The sequence below is a fragment of the Budorcas taxicolor genome, chromosome 15, assembly GCF_023091745.1.
Source record: "Budorcas taxicolor isolate Tak-1 chromosome 15, Takin1.1, whole genome shotgun sequence".
NCBI lineage: Eukaryota > Metazoa > Chordata > Mammalia > Artiodactyla > Bovidae > Budorcas > Budorcas taxicolor.
Window position 1 is genome coordinate 78,825,139 of NC_068924.1, and position 20,372 is coordinate 78,845,510.

The following is a 20,372-nucleotide window of genomic DNA, read 5'->3' on the forward strand; positions in this document are numbered from 1 at the left end:
GGGGTTCCCCTGGTAGCCCAGGGTTAAGACTCCGCCTTGCAGTGCAAGTTCGATCCCTCGTCGGGGAAGACTGCACAGGCCGCGGGGCAACTAAGCCCACGTGCGACAACTACCGAGCCCATGAGCTGCAGCTGCTGAGTCCGTGAGCCTGGAGTCCACGCTCGGCAAGAGGGGACGTGCGATGGGAAGCCCGGGGCTGCAACGAGCGAGGAGCTCCCCTTTGCTGAGACTCCAGGAACTGCAACTAGCGTGTCTGCGCCCCCTTGCCGAGACTCCAGGAAACCCAGCAGTGACGGTCCCAGCTCGGCCAAAAAACGAAATACATAAGTAAATCTTTAAAAACAAAATGAAAGACCGTACAGTCAGATTTCTGGGGTGGAGAGGAGATTCTTCACTTTATGATTCATCAGTGGAAACAGAAAGGTTTTGCACCTAAATCCATACAGGTCTACGATGCAACCGCTCCATCCCCAGAGCACTTGGTTTTAAGAGTCCCTCCTCCCCCTGGCCCCCTCCTGGTATGCATCCCACCTGACCTGCTGCCCCCAAGCAGGGCTCTGTGGGGGGCGGGCATTCGGGTTGGCTGCTTATCTGGCTGGGAAGGTGGCCTGAGTCTCTAAGATGGACCAACCGGTGGGACCAGGAACCCCATCACGGAGCACTGGAGAGCTGGATTTTGAGTCTGCAAACCTAAATGCCTCTGGCTCTGGGGCAGGCTGGGGAAAGCACATCTGTGGCCAGTGGGTCCACACTCGTAACGGCAGTCCCCTCCCTGTAAACACACACACACACACACACACACACCCCCACACCCACACACACCCACACCCATACACACACACACAGCCTAAGAAGGAAATCTTGGAAGGCACGAGCAAGTGCAAAATCGCAAAGAGGCTCTGGCCCCCCGCCCATGAGGGGCGTCCATCCATCACACAGAAAGCAGGCGGGTCAGAAGCCGGGTTAGGAGGGCCGGTCCACTCCAAACTGGAGGGTGAACTCTTGGGCCGTCCGGTCAAACAGCTCTGGGTCCTGCGTCAGCTGCTCCGCGAGCTCTAGCCGAACGGGCTCTCCCGGCTCCGGCTGATTCACCAGCACGTTGAGGGCCTCCAGGACTGGGGAGAGAAGTCAGATCAGGACATCAGGAGGGAGAGAAAAAACTACTGGGAAGGAAGCGATGCTGCCCACTCCCTGATCCTCCCGGAACCCACACCAACCCACACCTTAGGACGGCTCTACTAGGATTTGCTCTTTACGAGCAAATCAGATGCCACTCAGGGTCCCCAATGACGGCGTCCGAAGCGCTCACGAGCAGTTATCTCAGCGGTTTCCAACCTGCGTTCCACGGTGTCACAGAAGCTGTTCACATGGTGCCCCAAGGGTCGCGAGGGTTGGTGAAATCAATGCAGTGTCTGAGTTCTGTTCCCTTTTCAGCCAGAACTCTGCTTTTGTTGCGTCTGACTCTCTGAGACCCTGAGGACTGCAGCACGCAGCCTCCTCTGTCTTCCACTATCTCCTGGAGTTTGCTCAAATTCATGTCCACGGAGGTGGTAACAGGACTCCAAAACTTTTTATTTGGGGAAAAAAGGGTTCCGAGGCTCAAGACTGGAAACCACTCCTGCCTTGTGGCTTGAAATCTTTCACGGGTGACTTTGGGAACCGGGAAGGCAGTGCCCCACTTTGTGCCCGTAGCCATGCACACAAGCGTGTGGCCCTGGGCTCGGGGCGCTCTGCAGAGCTCTGGTGCTCACCAAGGACCATGCCTCTGCCTCTCCCCAGCACTCGTTTCCAGGGTTAAGAACTCCCGAGCTGATCCAGAGGTGGGATATTTTTAAAGAGCATGTATTTATTTATTTGGCCTCCCTGGGTCTTCATTCTGGATCTTCAGTTGCAGCCTGTGGGATCTAGTCCCCTGATCAGGGGTCAAATCGAGGCCCCCGCATTGGGGGTGTGGAGTCTTAGCCACTAGACCACCAGGGAAGCCTCCAGGAAAGGACTGATCACATACTGATTACGTCCACGCCTAGGGCCACAGTGCCTGACATGTCGCTGCAGCCATGTGTGGTCATCTTGATTTAAATTAATTGAAATTCATGACAATTAGGAAAGCAGTTCATAGTCACAACAGCCACACTTCAAGTGCTTGAAAGCTACATGGGGCCAGTGTCTGTGGCACTGGACAGGGCCGCTATAGACCGACTCCATCACTGAAGAAAGTTCTGCTGAGCCGCGCGGTTCAGAGCCGGCCAAGGGAGGCCTCGAATCCCAGCTCTGCCGTCTGCCAGCTCAGGTAAGAGCTCAGCTCTCACAGGCCCGTGTCCTGATGGGGCCGATGAGAGCACTATTTCAAGGGGCTTCTGGGCGACTGAATGAGGCTGGTGTGTTAAAAATGGCTGATTGCCCTGGGTTAGAAAGTTCAGGTTCTCAGTGGTGCAGGGACGTATGTGAGACCAAGTCCTCAAGGGCCATCAGCTCTGTTTTTGTATTCCTGAATTATGATTAATCCAGTATAATTCCAATTTGTCATCCATGGGATGTATACCAAAAATACCATATGGAAGAAAAAAGTGACTTTCTATGCTGGAGAGGGTGGGTGGAAGAGAAAACCCTCCTACTTTGTTGGTGGGATATGTAAATTGGTGAAGCCACTATGGAGACCAGTATGAGGTTCCTTAAAAAAATAAAAGTAGAGTTGCCGAACGATCCAGCAATCGCACCCGAGCACATACCCAGAGAAAACGCTAATTCAAAAAGCTACACACACCCCAACGTCCGCAGCAGCACTGCTTACAACAGACAAGACATGAGTGCGACCTAAATGCCCATCGACAGACAAGTGGGTAAAGAAGACGTGGTAGACACGCACAGGGCAATAGTATTCAGCCACAAACAACAGTGAAAGGACGCCATCTGCAGCAACGTACGGATGGACCTGGAGATCACCGTATCAAGTGAAGGAAGTCAGGCAGAGAAGGACAGATACCGTATGGTATCCCTTACATGTGGAATCGTAAAAAGATACACGTGAACTCACTTACAAAGCAGAAACACTCACAGACCTAGGGGAAGCAGGAGAGCAGGGCGACACCAGGAGCTAGAGGTGAGGAGATACGAACTGCTGCACATAAAGACAGTCAGCAAGGCCCTGCTGTGTCGCCCAGGGAACCACTCAGCACCTGTGACAGACGCAGTGGGAAAGAGTGTGGAAGGAACACACATTCATGCGGATCCCCGGATCACTTTGCTGTGTGCCATAAACCCACACGACACTGTAAATGAACCGTGAAAGTAAAGTGAAGTCGCTCAGTCGTGTCCGACTCTTTGCGACCCCCTTTGCGACTATATTAGCCTGCCAGGCTCCTCTGTCCATGGGGTTTTCCAGGCAACAATACAGGAGTGGGTAGCCACTTCCTTCCCTCAACATTAACCATGCTTGTTAAAAAAATAGTGAACTAAAAAGACACCGTGTGAAGCTTTCAGCGCAGTCTCAGAGTGCCTGCTGAAGCGACGTACGTCATCACTAGGCCCGCCCTGCGGCTGTGCTTACAGCACCAGACCTTGCGTCCACCACCAGTCCCATCCGCAGCTGGGGACTGTTTCTGCTTTGGCTCTGGCCCTTCGCTCTTTCCGGAGTTATTTCCCCACTGACCTCCAGTTCATGCTGGGCACCTCCCCACCTGGGACGTTCCTCTTTCAGTGCCCTATCTTTTCGCCTTTTCATACTGTTCATGGGGTTCTCAAGGCAAGAATACTGAAGTGGTTTGCCATTCCCTTCTCCAGTGGCCCACATCCTATCAGACCTCTTCACCATGACCCTTCCGTCTTGGGTGGCCTCACACGGCATGGCTTAGTTTCATTGAGTCAAACAAGGGAATTGAGTGAATTCAGTCACTCGCTCACGTCTGACTCTTTGCAGCCCCATGGACTACAGGCTCCTCCGTCCATGGAATTTTCCAAGCAAGGATCGTGGAGTGGGCGGCCATTCCCTTCTCCAGGGGTCTTCCTGACCCAGGGATCAGACCCGGGTCTCCTGCGCTGCGGGCAGACTCTTTACTGTCTGAGCCCCCAGCGAAGCCCCAGTAGCTTCTTGCCTGGGAAACTCCACGGACAGAGGAGCCTGGGGGCTACAGTCCCTGGGGTCACAAAGTCCGGCGTAACTTAGCGACTGAATGACAGTAAACAGGAGCCACCGACACGAAAGTGGCCCCGTGACCCCTCCCCCCGCCCCGACTCGGTCCGGGGCCCCGTCCAGGCGGGACCCAGCCCACCTTGGCAGGTCTTAGTGCTGGCTTTCCAGTTCTTCTTGTTGATGAGGGGCAGGCACACCCTCCCGTCCCTGTCCACGTTGGGGTGGTAGATCCTGGTGGTGAATTTCACCGTGGGGGGCTGGAACGGGTACTCCCTCGGGAAGCTGATGCACAGCCTGAAGGCCTTGAGGTTGTAGGGTGGCCTCTCCTGTTCGAGAGAAGGAGTCACGCTCTGGGCAGAGGCACAGCTGCCCTCCTACCCCCAGGACCCGGGCCTGGCTTCCCCCTCCCCGCCCCGCCCCAGCGTCCCAGGCTTCCTCTGCTCCACTCCGAGGAAGGACCGCGAATGCGGACACAGATGGCATGTGCACTCACGTAGCAACTGGACTGTGGGTCAGAGCCCCCTGGCCTGGCACTCCCACGAGTCAGATCCTGGCTTCTGCTGTGCGCCCGAGGGCCAGCTGCCTCCCACCCCTAAGCCTCAGTTTCCTCCCTTGAAAAATGGGTGCAGTTTGACTGGAGACATCCTCAGGACCACCTTAGCTTCTTTTTATTATATCAGTAATTAACATCTTTCCAGTTTTATTGAAAAATAACTGATACACATCACTAAGCTTAAGGCGTCGAGCTTGATGGTTAGATTCACATATGCTGTGAAAGAATTACCACAATAGGTTCAGCTGACACCCATCTTCTCATATAAAAAAACGAAGAAAGAATAAGGAAAAAAAAATTTCTCCTCGTGGTGAGAGCTTTTAGGATTTACTTTCCTGACCATTTTTCTAGGACTTGTCTGGTGGCCCAGTGGTTAGGAATCCGCCTGCAGACATGGGTTCGATCCCTGGTCCAGAAAGATCCCATATGTCCCAGAGCAACTAAGCCCATGATAGTGAAGTTGCTCAGTCGTCTCTGACTGTGTGATCCCATGAACTGTAGCCCACCAGGCTCCTCCATCCATGGGATTTCCGGGGCAAGAATGGGTTGCCATTTCCTTCTCCAGAGGATCTTCCTGACCCAGGGATCGAACCTGGGTCTCCCGAATTGCAGGCAGACGCTTTACCGTCTGAGCCACCAGGGAAGTCAACTAAGCTTGGGCGCCACAAGTACTGGGTCTGTGCCCTAGAGCCCGGGAGTGCGTATACCGAAGCCGCCTTGCCCGAGAGCCATGCTGCACAAGAGAAGCCGCTGCAGCAAGAAGCCGGAACGCTGCAACCGAGAGTAGCCGGCGCTCACTGCGACTAGGGGAAAGCCTCTGCAGCGACAGAGACCCAGCAGAGCAAAAAACAGCTAAGGCAGTGCATACTATTATGGGTATTTTACCATCTTAAAACAACAATTCGGAACCGGAGTGCCTAAGCGTTGCCAGGAGCCAGCAGAAGACCTGCTGCTGCTGCTGCTGCTGCTGCTGCTGCTGCTGCTGCTGCTGCTGCTGCTAAGTCGCTCAGTCGTGTCCAACTCTGTGCGACCCCAGAGACGGCAGCCAACCAGGCTCCCCCGTCCCTGGGATTCTCCAGGCAAGAACACTGGAGTGGGTTGCCATTTCCTTCTCCAATGCACAGAAGTGAAAAGTGAAAGTGAAGTCGCCCAGTCACGTCCGACTCTTAGCGACCCCATGGACCGCAGCCTTCCAGGCTCCTCCGTCCATTGGATCTTTAGCAACTGGAAGGCTTTCCTGCACCCGTTCTGTGCTGCCTGCTGCTAAGGGCTTGACACACATTAGCCCATGCAGCAGGGTGTAGGGGTTACGTGGGCTTCAGGCCACGTGGCTGGAGTGTGAGCCGTCGCTCTGTCAACCCCATGCCTGTGCGACCTTAGGCGAGCAGCCGAACATCTCTGTGCTCTCCTTACAGAAAGAGTCACAGCCTCCTCCACAGGGCTTGCCCGACAATTAAATGAGTCGATTCACTTTTCTTTTAAGGTAGTGAAGAGTGCACCAGCTTTTTTTTTTTTTTACTATTTATTTATGCATTTGGCTGCACTGAGTCTTAGTTGCAACATGCAGAATCTAGTTCCCTGACCAGGAATGGAACCCAGGTGCCCTGCGCTGGGAGCACAGAGTCTTGGCCACCGGGCCCCCAGGGAAGTCCTGTGCTAATTCACGTCAGGGATCTAGAATATGGCCAGGCACATGGCAAGCACTCCTTATGTGTCAGCTATTAGGGTACGTACTTTGAGAACTCATTGTATTAGCATCAGGATTTCCAGATGAAACAAGTTCAGTGCACACAAGTGACCTGCCCAGGGTCACAGCAACAGTGCCCGATGGGGACTCAGCACGGTCGACTGGACTGTTCCACACGGGAGCAGTAACCCACACCCCTAGTGGGGGGACCCCAGGGCTCGGATGAGCCCAGCACAGCACACAGGGGCCTCCAGGCTGCTGCGAAAGCTCCAAACCCTTTCAGAACCTTCGTGGCAGAGAAGGCAGGAGAATGACTGTCAGGACGACACACGTGGGACTTCCCCGGCGGCCTGGAGGCTAAGACTCCGTGGTCCCAGCGCAGGGGCCCGCGTTCGCTCCCCGGTCAGGGAGCCGGATCCCACAGGCCGCAACTAAGACCCGGCACAGCCAAATAAATAAGCCTTTTGAAAAAAGAATGACATACACGAGTTCGGAGTCAAGGTTTTAAGAAATTTCCTCTTCCTGAGCAGAAGGCAGAAAGGAAGCTGTGGTAGTCATGGGTGTGTCCGAGCAAATGCTGGGCAGATAAAGAACATGTGTTCTCGATACCGTGCAGAGGCTGGGGCTGGGGCACAGACCCAAGACCAGGGGTGAGGCCTCAGCAAAGGGGGGGCTCTAGGGCTTCAGCAGTTGTGGCAGGTGGGCTCCGGCACTGTGGGCCCAGGCTCTGGACCACAGGCTCAACGCTTGGTTGCTACGGGTGTGTGGGATCTTCCCGGGTCGGGGATTGAACCCATGTCTCCCGCACTGGCAGGTGGATTCTTTACCACTTAGTCAACAAGGAAGCCTTTTGTTGTTGTTTCTGATGCTCTTTGTCTGCCGAAGCTTCCATGACGGACTCGGTAGCTACTGGCTTGAAGAAGGGGTCTCTGACTAAGCGCAAAAGCCTCTTAGCCTCTTCATCAGTTGGCCTGGACCTCAGAAGCAATCAATGTAGACAGAGACACCTCCCGCTGCCAACGATCATCTCCAGTGAAAAAAGGGCTCTATGACTTCCCTGATGGGCTAGTGGCTAGGACTCCACCTGCCAGGGCAGGGCACACAGGTTCCTCGCTGGCCCGGGAAGACCCCACATGCTGTGGGGCAGCTAAGGCAGTGTGCCGGTTAGCGAGCCCGTGCTCCGAAACGAGAGAAGCCACCCCAGTGAGAAGCCTCGGCACCCAACTAGAGATTGGGGCCCAGTCGCCGCAGCTAGAGAGAGCCCGCGTGCAGCAGCGAAGTCCCGGTGCAGCCAAAACCAAGAAGAAAGGACTCTCAGGCAGGAAAGTCCTTGCCCAGTCTAGCCCTCGCTGCCCCGGCCCCTGCCCTAAGTGGTCCAGTCCCAGCAGGGCCCGCAGACGCTCACAGGCAGCAGCAGCGCGTGCCACACCAGCACGTTGTCCTCCTCGCTGCACAGGTGCCGCAGGTACTTGGGAAGCTCCTTCTGCAAGTCTTCCAGCTCCTGCAGGGGCACAGAGCGGGCAGCTGGCCAAGCCTCCCCTGCCCCGGCACCCTCCCCCCCGCCCCCCACAGCAGACCGTCCCCAGTTCCAAGCAGGACAGAAGCCGGCATTCACTGCGCACTCAGTGTGTCCGGCCCAGTGCTCAGGGCCTTAAGTGAATCGCCGGGTCTTTAGCTTCACTCCAGCTCTGTAGGTACCAGGTGGAGGATGATGCAAATCACCAGGTCTAGATATTATAACCTGGGAGTAAACCTCTTAGGGCTCAGTGGTAAAGAATCAGCCTTGGAATGCAAGGGACACCAGTTCGATCCCTGGGTGGGAAAGGTCCTCTGGAGAAAGAAATGGCCACCTGCTCCACTATTCTTGCCTGGAGAATCCCATGGACAGAGGAGCCTAGCAGGATACAGTCCACGGGGTCGCAAAGAGTCGGACACGACTGAGCGACTAAATAACAGCAACGCAGCTCTCTGAGGAGCCCTTCCTGCAGAAACCGAGGCGCTTCACGTCTGCCCTCTGGTTCTCCTCCTGGGGAGCCACGACGCCCTGCCTCCCTCCACCCACTGGTGAGCAGGATGGCGACGCGCCCTCACCGTGCCCGGGGCGGGGTGGGGGCGGCAGAGACGTCAGCCTGCCCCTGTCAGAGCAGGCCTGGGGAGGGGTACCGCTCAGGCAGACCGCACCCGAGGAGAATGCCACACGGCGAGCAGGGAAACCAGAGGACGAGCAACAACTCGCCTGCCCAGGAAGGCGGCCCGTCCCCTGAGCACCACTGAGCTCTCCCAACAGCGTCTTCCACGGACCCGCCACTAGGGCACGGGCCCCTCGAGAGCTTCACTGGAGTGGTGGAAGGAAGATGCTGTGATTCTGTGAATAAAGTGTGGACACATCATAGGAGGGGAAAGGAAACGGTGGTCGCTGAGTCGTGAAAGACGCCGGGATTCTTGGCCTCCGGAGGAGACGAGTTCAATCCCGGGCCTGTGACGAGGCTTGGTTGCGCAGAGCTTTTGTGTCATGAAGTTTTATTAAAGCATAAAGAGATAGAGAAAGCTTCTGACATAGACATCAGAAGAGGGCAGAAAGAGTGCCACCCTGCTAGCCTTTAGCAGCACGTTATATACCATCAGCAGGCTGCTAACTGGGGACAGGAGATGTCTCAAACCTCAGAGCAGCACCAGGCCCCTCACCCGCAGCATGCCTTCTGAGATGACCCTGGCGCCAGATGAGTCATCCTGGGCCATAAAGCGATTGACATGAATCCTGAAGAAAGACAGGTTTCAAGGAAATACATAGTTTCATTAACATCGATGAGGAGAACACTGTATGAGTAAGACATACAGGTTTGTTGAGCCCTTAATCGGTCTGAGTCTTAAGCTGAACCGACTTGAAGAAAGACAGAGTCCTGGGTAAATGCATAGCTCATTAACATAGCTTAAGACAAACATTTCCATAAGAAAAGGTGCTGGTAAACTCTAGGTTTGCGAGAAGTTAACTTCAGGTGGAGCCAGAATTTTAAGAAAAACCTCCTTTTAAATTTAGAGAAGGGAAAATATAGAGAAAAATATAGAGAAGGGAAAAAAAATCTCACACTTGTTTGTTTCCTCCTGCCGCTTAAGAGAGAGCTAAAAAATGCCTGACACTTGCAGCCTGTCTCCTCCGTTTGGAGACCCCTGGCCTTCCTGCCTGTTACCCTCTCAAAAGGAGAAGAGAGGAGAGGGCAGGGGAGGGGAGCAGGAGGGCGTCACACGGGTGACCCTAAGCTGGGCCCTGCAGCATGAACAGGAGTCCGCCATGCAGGGAGCTGGCGAAGCCCCAGGGCAGAGGGCCCAGTTAGAGCAGATGTGTACAGCGTGTCCCGTGCAAAGTTCACAGTTGTTACGGGAAAAGGATTCCACGGTCAAGCACATTGGGAAACACTAGGGTAAACCCTGCAGGACTTTCCAAAGCCTTTAACACTCTGCTGCCCAAGTGTGCAGCACATCTCAAATTTAGTATTAGACCAAGGAACCCCGCTCTCCATTTGGGGTTCTTTTCGTGAGACAACAGACCTTTTTAAAAATGTATTTTCGTTTCTTTAAAAAAACTATTTTAAATTGAAGTATAGTTGCTGGGCAATATTATATGTTATGATATAGTGATTCACAATTTCTAAAGGTTACACTCTGTCTATAGTTATTATAAAATATTGGCTATATTCCCCATATTGTACAGTATATGCATCCTTGGGGCTTATCTTATACCTAATAGTTTGTACCTCTCACCCCCTACTCAATGCTGCCCCTCCCTTCTCCCTCTCTCCTCAGCAATACACCTTAAAAAAAAAAAAAAAGATAAAAAGACATTTAGGGAATTCTCTGGCTGCCCAGTGCTTACGACTCCACGCCTTTGCAGAGTGTGATCCCTGGCGGGGGAACTAAGCTCCTATAAGCCACATGACACAGCCAAAATATTAGTAAATGTATTTAAAAAGAGACAGTCAAGGGCCAGTCATATTTTCCTGAAACACTCAGTTCCGTTCAGTTCAGTTCAGTCACTCAGTCGTGTCCGACTCTTTGCGACCCCATGAACTGCAGTATGCCAGGCTTCTGGGTGTAAACCAGAAGTTCTCAACCAGGGCGTTCCTTTATCTACCCGCCCCCAGCACTTTTGGCAATGTCTAGACCCAGAAAAACATCTATTTCTGCTTTATTGATTATGCCAAAGCCTTTGACTGTGTGGATCACAGCAAACTGTGGAAAATTCTGAAAGAGATGGGAATATCAGACCACCTGACCTGCCTCTTGGGAAGCCTATATGCAGGTCAGGAAGCAACAGTTAGAACTGAACATGGAATAACAGACTGGTTCCAAATAGGAAAAGGAGTATGTCAAGGCTGTATATTGTCACCCTGCTTATTTAACTTCTATGCAGAGTACATCATGAGAAACGCTGGGCTGGAGGAAGCACAAGCCTGGAGAAATATCAATAACCTCAGATATGCAGATGACCCCACCCTTATGGCAGAAAGTGAAGAGGAACTAAAAAGCCTCCTGATGAAAGTGAAAGAGGAGAGTGAAAAAGTTGGCCTAAAGCTCAACATTCAGAAAACAAAGATCATGGCATCTGGTCCCATCACTTTATGGGAAATTGGTGGGGAAACAGTGTCAGACTTTATTTTTGGGGGCTCCAAAATCACTGCAGATGATGACTGCAGCCGTGAAATTAAAACACGCTTACTCCTTGAAAGAACAGTTATGACCAACCTAGATAGCATATTCAAAAGCAGAGACATTACTTTGAGGACTAAGGTCCGTCTAGTCAAGGCTATGGTTTTTCCAGTGGTCATGTATGGATGTGAGAGTTGGACTGTGAAGAAAGCTGAGGGCTGAAGAATTGATGCTTTTGAACTGTGGTGTTGGAGAAGACTATTGAGAGTCCTTTGGACTGCAAGGAGATCCAACCAGTCCTGGGATTTCTTGGAAGGACTGATGCTAAAGCTGAAACTCCAGTACTTTGGCCACCTCATGCGAAGAGTTGACTCGATGGAAAAGATTCTGATGCTGGCAGGGATCGGGGGCAGGAGGAGAAGGGGACGACAGAGGATGAGATGGCTGGATGGCATCACGGACTCGATGGACGTGAGTCTGAGTGAACTCTGGGACTTGGTGATGGACAGGGAGGCCTGGCGTGCTGCGGTTCATGGGGTCAGAGAGAGCCGGACACAACTGAGCGACTGAGCTGGGCTGAGACCCATTTCTGGCTACCACATGTGGAGGAGTGCTGCTCCATCCAGTGGGTAGAGACCAGGGCTGTGATAAACATCCTCGAGAAAATGATCCAACCTCAAATATCAGTGGCGACAAAGTTGTGAAACTCTGGCATAAACAAAGGCAGAGAGAAAGGTCCCCAAAGACGGTCCACAGCTGAGGGAACCCTTCACACTGTGCCCCTGCTAAACTTTCTCTGAGCCCCAAAATACAAGCACACCCTTATCCCCTGTTTCTTATCTTTCTACACTCCACCTCTGTTCATGCCAGCAAAGGGCCCAGAGTCTATGACCCCTCATTGATCTGTTACCCCAAACTAGAAGCATCTGCTGCTACCAGTTCCAGGATCGTCTGTGACTCCTGAGCAAGAAGGGAGCCCCACGCTCCACAGAAAAGCCCTGGAAGAGACATTTTCTCAACTTTACCAAAACTGAAGGAACTTGGACTTTACCTGTCATACATGAGTTCTGCCAAGACTTTTGCAAAGCCTGGAGATGTTGAAACCCACAGCTGTTTCCCGAGGCCTGCTCAGAAGTCATCTGACTCAGAGGAACAGAAAATGAAAGTAGAGAAGCCACTGAAAGAACCTCTGGGTTGGAGCCTCACCAATCCAGGCTCAAATCTCAGCCCCACCACTGCCTGCCAGGTGACCCAGGACAATCAATTTAGTCTTTGTGAGCCTCAACTTCCCCATCTGTAAAATGGGGTAGAGGACTCATCTCACAGGGTTGCTGAAACGACCGCTGTAAACTAGCGGCCATTTAATGGTGCCGGGGCGGGGGGGGGGGGGGGGGGGGGGGTGGGGACAAATGCTGGCTCCCAGCTTTCCTGCTTGGTGGGAAAAACTCTCTGCCTCATTTTGCGCCCAACCTCCAGAGTTCAGTCCTTCTGGGCTGAGCCTTCTCTCGGGCCCCAACCTGTGATCATTTCGTTCCCAGAGGCTGAGGGTAGCACCTCCTGTTCACCCTCCTCATGCCTGCACACAGGAGGGGCACCTTCTGAGAGACTCACAGCCTCACCCACCTCCCCAGAATTGCTCCACCGTCAGGGAGATTCTTTACCATCTGAGCCGCCAGGGAATACTCCCCCACCTTCCCCAACTATCTCCGATCCCAGCCACACCCCAGTCCCCCAAACACCTTGGGTTTTCCCACCTCCTGGGGAAAATCCGTCCCTCGCCATCCTTCCCGATCTCACTTCAAAATTGTGTCCCCGATCAGAATGAAGATAGACTTTTCTCATTTTCTCTGCCTCCCTACTTCCTAGAGCAGGAACCAGCGTATGGGAGGCATTCAACATCTGTAGGCCAAATGAACTCACACCATCTACTCCAGGTAACCTTCTGGGTTCGCCCTGGCAGCTTTTCTTCCGGAGAAAACCCTGAGAACTTTGCTCACAACTCTTACTCAGCATCCCATACTTCCTGGGACTTTTTTTTTTTTTCCGAGCGCGGCGGGCGGGGCGGGGCGGGCTGGGCGCTGGGGTGTCGCTGCACGACTTGAGGGATCTTCGTTCCCCGACTGGGGATCCAACTGTGCCCCCGCCAGTGGAAGTCCTAACCACTGGACCACCAGGGACGTCCCCCTTCTCGGGGCTCTAATGTGGGCACCAGAGCACGGGGGTCCTGGTTATCTCTGTTTAAAAGGCAGCTGCCACCACTGCCAACAGAGCGCCTGGCTCCAGGAAGACGCCAGGAACCAACCGATCCTTCCCGCACCTGAACCTGAAAGCCGCTCAGTCGTGTCCGACTCTTTGCGACCCCATGGGCTATACAGTCCACGGGATTCTCCAGGCCAGAAGACTGGAGTGGGTAGCCTTTCCCTCCTCCAGGGGATCTTCCCAACCCAGGAGTCGAACGCAGGTCTCCCGCTTTGCTGGCGGACTCTTTCCCAGCTGAGCCACCGGGGAAGCCCGCACCCGGGACTCAGAGTTTCTGGCCGAGAAATGAAACTGAAACCGATTCGGGGGAGGCGGCTCACGCCCCAGCACAGCTCAGGGAGCCGGCGACACCCCCGGCCATGTCCTCCCACCCCCCGAAACTGCAGACCCTCTCGCAGCCGCACCGGTCCTCGGGGAGGGGGCAGGGCCGCAGGGACTCAGCGGGCCTGGGTCCCCCAAACGCGCTCGGGGAGCAGAGGGCGGGACGCGGGGAGCGGGGCCCGGGCAGGCGCGCGGAGCCGCGCGGGAGGGGTTACCTTCGCCACCCGCTTGCTCGCCGTCATCTTGGGACCGAGAGCGGGGCTCCGGGGGACGAGCCAGACGCGGGAGCGGCCTGCGGGCTCGGCGCGCCGCGCGCCTGGGCCGCGCCCCCACGGGCCCCGCCCGCGCTCCGCTCCGCCCGCCGCGGCCACCGAGGACGGGGGCGCGCGCGGGCCCCGATGGGCTCCGGAGCCTGGGAGCTCGAGGGCTTTCTTGTCCGGAGCCCGGCGGGCCTGGGAGCGCGCGGCATCGCGGGGCGCCGGGCACCCGGCAGCGAGCACTCGGGGGGCGCGGGGCCGGGGCCCGCCCATCCGGGGTCTCCGGCAGCCCTGACGCCCGAGGCCGCGCCGGGGGCTCCAACCCCGTCTTCAGCCCCCGCTGCTCCAGACGCGCGCGCCCCGAGTAAACACGCGATGCTCGCCGTGCACGCGCGGCTCTGGGACCGGCCGCCTGGGGTCCACACCGTCAGACCGGCGCCCTGAGCCCCTCCAGCGGATTCCCGGAGTCCGCCCCGGCCCTCCCCGCCCCCGCCCCGGGCAAACCATTAACCCTCTCTGGCCCCGTGTCCCCACTCTACAAATGGCTGGGAGACCCCGGAGACGATGTCGGCCCCCAGGCCCCTCCCCTGGGAGCATGGGGTCCTTTGTGCTGTCCGGCACTGGGTGGGGAAGGCAAAGACGCCTCCCCCACGTGACCGCTGGGTACAGAGCACCCCGAGGGGCGCCCTCAGACCCATTCTCTAGCTTCCGGGGTCTGGTGGGCCTTTCAGTCCTTTACTAGGTTTAGTATTTGGTAGTCATGTATGGAGAAGGCAATGGCAACCCACTCCAGTACTTTTGCCTGGAGAATCCCACGGACAGAGGAGCCTGGTGGGCTACAGTCCATGGGGTCACACAGAGTCGGACACAACTGAGCGACTAAGGACGCTCACAAGCACCTATTACACGCAGATCTGGGAGACAGTTGGGTGGTGGCACCCCAGCATAGACTTGGGTCCTCCCTTATCTTACCATCCGTCCAGTACACACTGCAGGCCTACTGTGTGCCCCAGAACGCAGGCAGGGATCTCTGCCCTTGTGCAAGGGCAGGGCCTCTTTCCCCCAGCATGAAGGGGAGGCCCTCGTGGGCTTGAAGCCCGGGAGCACTGGGCAGCATCTGGGGAGTAATCGCCTAGTAACGATGAGACTGGGTAAACCTGTTTCCCTTACCCTCATCTCCTTCAGCACAGAGGAGGAGGAAAACCAGAAAACATTCTGGGCACATATTTTGAGTTCTGAATTCACTGCCTCACTTATTGTTTATCTAGGTGTCTTGATACCAAACAACTTCTTTGCTGGTGTGTAGGATGTGTTTGCAGAATGATTTATTCTCTGTTTCATTGAATTCAATGAGTTTTAACTGGGAATCTTCTTGTTTTCTTTCTTTCTCTCTCTCTCTTTTTTTTTCTTACGTAGTTCCCTGAGCAGGGATCAAACCGAGCCCACAACAGTGAAAGCACGGTCTTACCCACTGGACTGCCAGGGAATTCCCAAACAGGGCGTCTTTTCTCTGTCAGAATGAATGGGACACCATCCACAAGCTCTTAGCATAGGTAGAAATGAAGAACTGAGGCCTTTGAGCCCATCTCTGGTTGTTCATCTCAGTTAATAAGCATTTACTAGGGAGCGCCAGGCAGTGACCACAGCGAGAACGTGGGGTCCTTCTACTTGAGAAGTTTTCGGCTGTTGAGATGGAGAAAGAATACAGTCCCTGCATTTTTAATGCAAAGTGATAAGCATTAGGCTACAGGCAATCGTCTGATGCTATGGGAGCATGCAGGAGGGTCGCTGGATCCAGCCTCAGAGAGGGGCAATGGTTTCCTGGAAGAGACAAAGTGAATTACAAGTGAATTGCAGACATTAGCCTGTGAAATTACTCAGCCCATAAAAACTAACCACACCAGGTTTCAGGGCCTCTCTCTTCTGAGATAGCTCCCACTCTATCTGCGGAGTGTGTTGCTCTCTAAATAAATCCACTTCCTACCTATCACCTTGTCTCTCCCAAAATTCTCTCTGCGATGAGACATCGAGCGCTGCATTAAGTCTTGAAGTCAAGGTGTGTGATCTCAGCTCAAAGACCATGGGTTCAAGTCCAAGTCTGAGTCACAAGGTTTCAGAAGAACCGTTTTTACTTTTCTCTCATGTAGTTGGCTTGCATTCGTTTCTTCCACAAAATTTATTCAGTGCCTGCTTCTGTGAGGCCTGTGCTGAGCTCTCTGCAGGACATGGAGAGGGCTGAGGTCAACCTCTGTCTTTACCATTGAATCAGAGACGCGTGTCTGTACAGAGAGCGAAAGGTTGCAGGAGAAAGGCCTCTAAGTCACCTCTCTGTGGAATCTAAACAAACAAACCGAGAACCAAGCGCATAGATATAGAGAAGAGGTGGGCTGGGAGAGGTGAGGGGTGGGAGGTGGGGGAAGTAGGTACCAACTTCCATTATAAGTAAGTCTTGCAGAAGTAATGTACAGCCTAGTGACTAATAGTTAATGATACTGCATTTTACATTTGAAAGTTGCTTAAAGAGTAGATGCTGTTGTTCAGTCGCTCAGTCGTGTCCGACTCTTTGTGACCCCACGGACTGCAGCACGCCATCGCCAACTCCCGGAGTTTACTCAAACTCACGGCCATTGAGTCGGTGATGCCATCCAACCCTCTGGCCCTGTGTTGCTCCTTTCTCCTCCTGCCTTCAATCTTTCCCAGCATCAGGGTCTTTTCCAATGAGTTGGCTCTTCGCATCAGGTGGCCGAAGTATTAGAGCTTCAGCTTCAGCATCAGTCCTTCCTATGAATATTCAGGGTTGACTTCCTTCAGGATGGACTGACTCCTTGCTGTCCGAGGGACTCTCAAGAGTCTTCTCCAGCACCACAATTCATTTCTTCGGTGCTCAGCCTTCTTTGTGGTCCAGCTTTCACATCCATACATGACTACTGGAAAAAACACAGCTTTGACTAGACACACTTTTGTCGGCAAAGTAATGTCTCTGCTTTTTAATAAGCTGTCTAGGTTGGCCATAGCTTTTCTTCCAAGGAGCAAGCGTCTTTTAATTTCATGGCTGCAGTCACCATCTGCAGTGATTTTGGAGCCCAAGAAAGTAAAGGCTGTCACTGTTTCCACTGTTTCCCCTGTTTATTTGCCATGAAGATATGGGACCAGATGGCATGAATGTTGAGCTTTAAACCAACTTTTTCACTCTCCTCTTTCACTTTTATCAAGAGGCTTTTTAGTTCCTCTTCACTTTCTGCCACAAGGGCGGTGTCATCTGCGTATCTGAGGTCATTGATATTTCCCCCGGCAATCTTGATTCCAGCTTGTGCTTCCTCCAGCCCAGCGTTTCTCATGATGTACTCTACATATAAGTTAAATAAGCAGGGTGACAATATACAGCCTTGACGTACTCCTTTTCCTATTTGGAACCAGTCTGTTGTTCCATGTCTGGTTCTAACTGTTGCTTCTTGACCTGTAGAGGTTTCTCAGGAGACGGGCACGGTGGTCTTGTATTCCCATCTATTTAAGAATTTTCCGCGGTTTGTTGTGATCCACTTAAAGGCTTTAGTGTAGTCAATGAAGCAGAAATAGATGTTTTTCTGGAATTCCCTTGCTTCATCTATGATCCAACAGATGTTGGCATTTTGATCTCTGGTTCTTCTGCCTTTTCCAAATCCAGCTTGTACATCTGGAATTTCTCAGTTTATGTACTGTGGAAGCCTAATTTGGAAGATTTTGAGCATTACCTTGCTAGCATGCAAAAGGAGCACAATTATACAGTAGTCTGAGCATTCTTTGGCAGTGCTCTGCTTTGGGATTAGAATGAAAACTGACCTTTTCCAGTTCTGTGGCCACTGCTGAGTTTTCCAAATTTGCTGGCGTATTGAGTGCAGCACTTTAACAGCATCATCCTTTAGGATTTTAAATTGCTCAGCTGGAATTCTGTCACCTCCACTAGCTTTGTTCACAGTAATGCTTTCTAAGGCCCGCTTGACTTCACACGTCTGGATATCTGACTCTAGGTGAGTGACCACACCATCATGGTTATCTGGGTCTTTGAGACCTTTTTTGTATAGTTCTTCTGTGTATTCTTGCCACCTCTTCTTAATCTCTCCTGCTTCTGTTAGGTCCTTACTGTTTCTGTCCTTTATCATGCATGAATTGGCATCTAAGAAGATCTCTTTCTTTCTTGAAGAGAGGGCTTTCCCATTGCAGTGTTTTGCTCTCTTTGGTCTTCTTTGATATAAATGAGAATATACTCAAGGGACTTCCCTTTGGTCCAGTTCTTAAGAATCCTGCTTGCAATGTTGGGGACTTGGGTTCGATCTCTGATCAGGGAACTAAGACCCCACAAGCTGCACCAACTCAGAGCATGCACCACAGCTGCTGAGCTGGAGCGCTCCGGGGCCCGTTTGCCACAGCTAGAGAGTCCATGTTGGGCAACAAAGCGTCCCACATGATGCAATGAAGATCCTGCGAACTGAAAAAAAAAGAATATAATCAAGACTGGATTTGTTATTGTATTTATTTTTTCTTTTGATTTAAAAAAAATTATCAGAGTATAGCTGATTCACAAAGTTGCATTAGTTTCTTCTGTACAGCAAAGTGTATCAATTATCCATATACATATATCCACTATTTTTAAGATTCTTTTCCAATATAGGTTATTACAGAATATTGAGAAGAGATCCCCGTGCTATACAGTAGGCCCTTATTAATTATATGTTTTATGTACAGTAGTGTGTGTAGGTCGATCTCAAGCTCCCAATTTATCCACCCCCCCAACCCAGCTTCCCCCCTTGGGAACCATAAGTTTGTTTCCTACATCCGTGATTCTATTTCTGTTTTTTCCTTCTGATTTTAAAAGAAATTAAAATTAAAGCCTTTTCACAGGCTCCTGAAAGTATCCTGGGCTCAAGGTCCTGTGTCTGGCTGGCCCTGATTCATTCTGTCTTTGGTGAGGGCTACTGAGTTCCCATGTACAGAGGCAAAGTCAAATCTCCTTTTTATATGCGTGTATTCAAGGAAGCAAAATGAGTCCCTCAGTCAGCTCAGGCTGCCATAACAAAATGCCCTCTTCTAGGTGGCTTAAACAATATAAATTAATTTTCTCACCGTTCTGGAGGCTGGAAGTTCGAGATCAGGCTGCCAGCATAGGAGATGCTTGGGGAGGTTCCTCTCCTCTGTGTCCTTAGCGGGAGGAGGTGTGTGTGTGTCTCTCTCTCTGCCTCTTCTTAGAAGGCCTTTATCTTATTGAACTAAGACCTCCCCCTTAGGGCCTCACTGAACTTTTTTCTGGCCTCGAGACATGTGGGATCTTAGTTTCCTGAGCAGGAATCAAACTCGAGCCCCCTGCATTAGAAGCAAAGTGTCTTAACCACTGCACAGCCAGGGGAGTCCCTCACTGAACTTATTGTTGCTGTTTAGTCACTAAGCAACCCCACGGACTGTAGCCCACCAGGCTCCTCTGTCTGTGGGATTTTCCAGGCAAGAATGCTGGACTGGGTCATGGAACTTTACTTACCTCCTAAAGATTATCTCCAGATTCAGCCACACTGGGGGTTAGGGCTTCAACATATGAATTTGGAGGGCACACGGGGGAGAAACAACTCGGTCCACAGCAAATATGGAAGTACATACTAGTGCAGCAGTGAGAATATAGCGAAAAAATATGTCCACTGCTTTACAGATGAGAGGTCTGAGAATAAACCTTGTGGGCCAGGACTGGCATTCCTAAGCCTTCTCAATCCTTCAGGACAGTTCGTGGCAAGGCACCTGGTGGCTCAGCTGGGAAAGAGTCCCCCTGCAACGAGGGGGACCTGGGTTCAACCCCTGGGTTGGGAAGATGCCCTGGAGAAGGGAAAGGCTACCCACTCCAGTATTCTGGCCTGGAGAATTCCATGGACTGTATGGCCTGTAGCCTACTAGGCTTCTCCGTCCATGGGATTTCCTGGAATAGGATGATCCCTAAGGTTTAGACATTCAGCACAGGAGTTGGGGGCTTACCCCACAGCCTGTTCTGCCCAAGCCCTTGGGACTGGGGAGTCTGCTATGCAGAGGACCCTACAAGGAAATTACATCCAAAATGGGTTTTGTTTCCATCAGAACACTGCTTTAAAAACTATTCTGAAAGGCCAACAAAAGACAAAGCCTCTTGAAATCCAGCTGGCAGCCCCTTGTTAAGAATAATAATAATAATAATAAAGCAATGAGGGGGCTTTGAAGAAAAGTGAATTAGCATTCTGGCCCTACCTGACTGGTCACCCAGGGAACCACATCCTGATCCGGGGACACTTCCAGAGCTACCCCCCAGGGTTTTGTCCGCTCTTCTTTCTCCATTTCAGTCCACAAGAGAAGAGGCAAGGGCAGAGTCCAGAGACCTAACGGGAGACGCAGAACCCAGCCATGGCGCCAGCTTTCTGGGTCAGCTCTCTGGATGGCAATTAGAACTGACGGTGGGAGATGAAACCGTCATCTTTGAAATGCAGACAGGACCAGAGGCCTTTGAGCTGGGAGCGTTTGCCACCAGTCCGAGCT

General features: G+C 52.7%; 1 protein-coding gene across 1 annotated transcript; it reads right to left on the reverse strand.

Moving 5' to 3' along the window:
• Nucleotides 1–368: 368 nt before the first annotated feature.
• On the reverse strand, nt 369–13,910 carry UBE2L6 (ubiquitin conjugating enzyme E2 L6). Its single transcript, XM_052653017.1, has 4 exons — nt 13,809–13,910; nt 7,775–7,870; nt 4,269–4,455; nt 369–1,115 (listed from the first exon to the last, which is right to left on the reverse strand). Exons 1-4 carry the CDS (start codon nt 13,833–13,835, stop codon nt 964–966), a joined length of 462 nt encoding a protein of 153 aa, XP_052508977.1. The 5' UTR covers nt 13,836–13,910; the 3' UTR covers nt 369–963.
• Nucleotides 13,911–20,372: the final 6,462 nt, after the last annotated feature.

Excerpts from the sequence above, each read along its gene's own strand:
- UBE2L6 (XM_052653017.1), bottom strand. The coding sequence starts at position 13,835 with ATGACGGCGAGCAAGCGGGTGGCGAAG. Across the intron at positions 4,456-7,774 it reads GGCACGCGCTGCTGCTGCCT|GAGAGGCCACCCTACAACCT; the intron begins GTGAGCGTCTGC and ends TCTCTCGAACAG. Across the intron at positions 1,116-4,268 it reads CAGCACTAAGACCTGCCAAG|TCCTGGAGGCCCTCAACGTG; the intron begins GTGGGCTGGGTC and ends TTCTCTCCCCAG.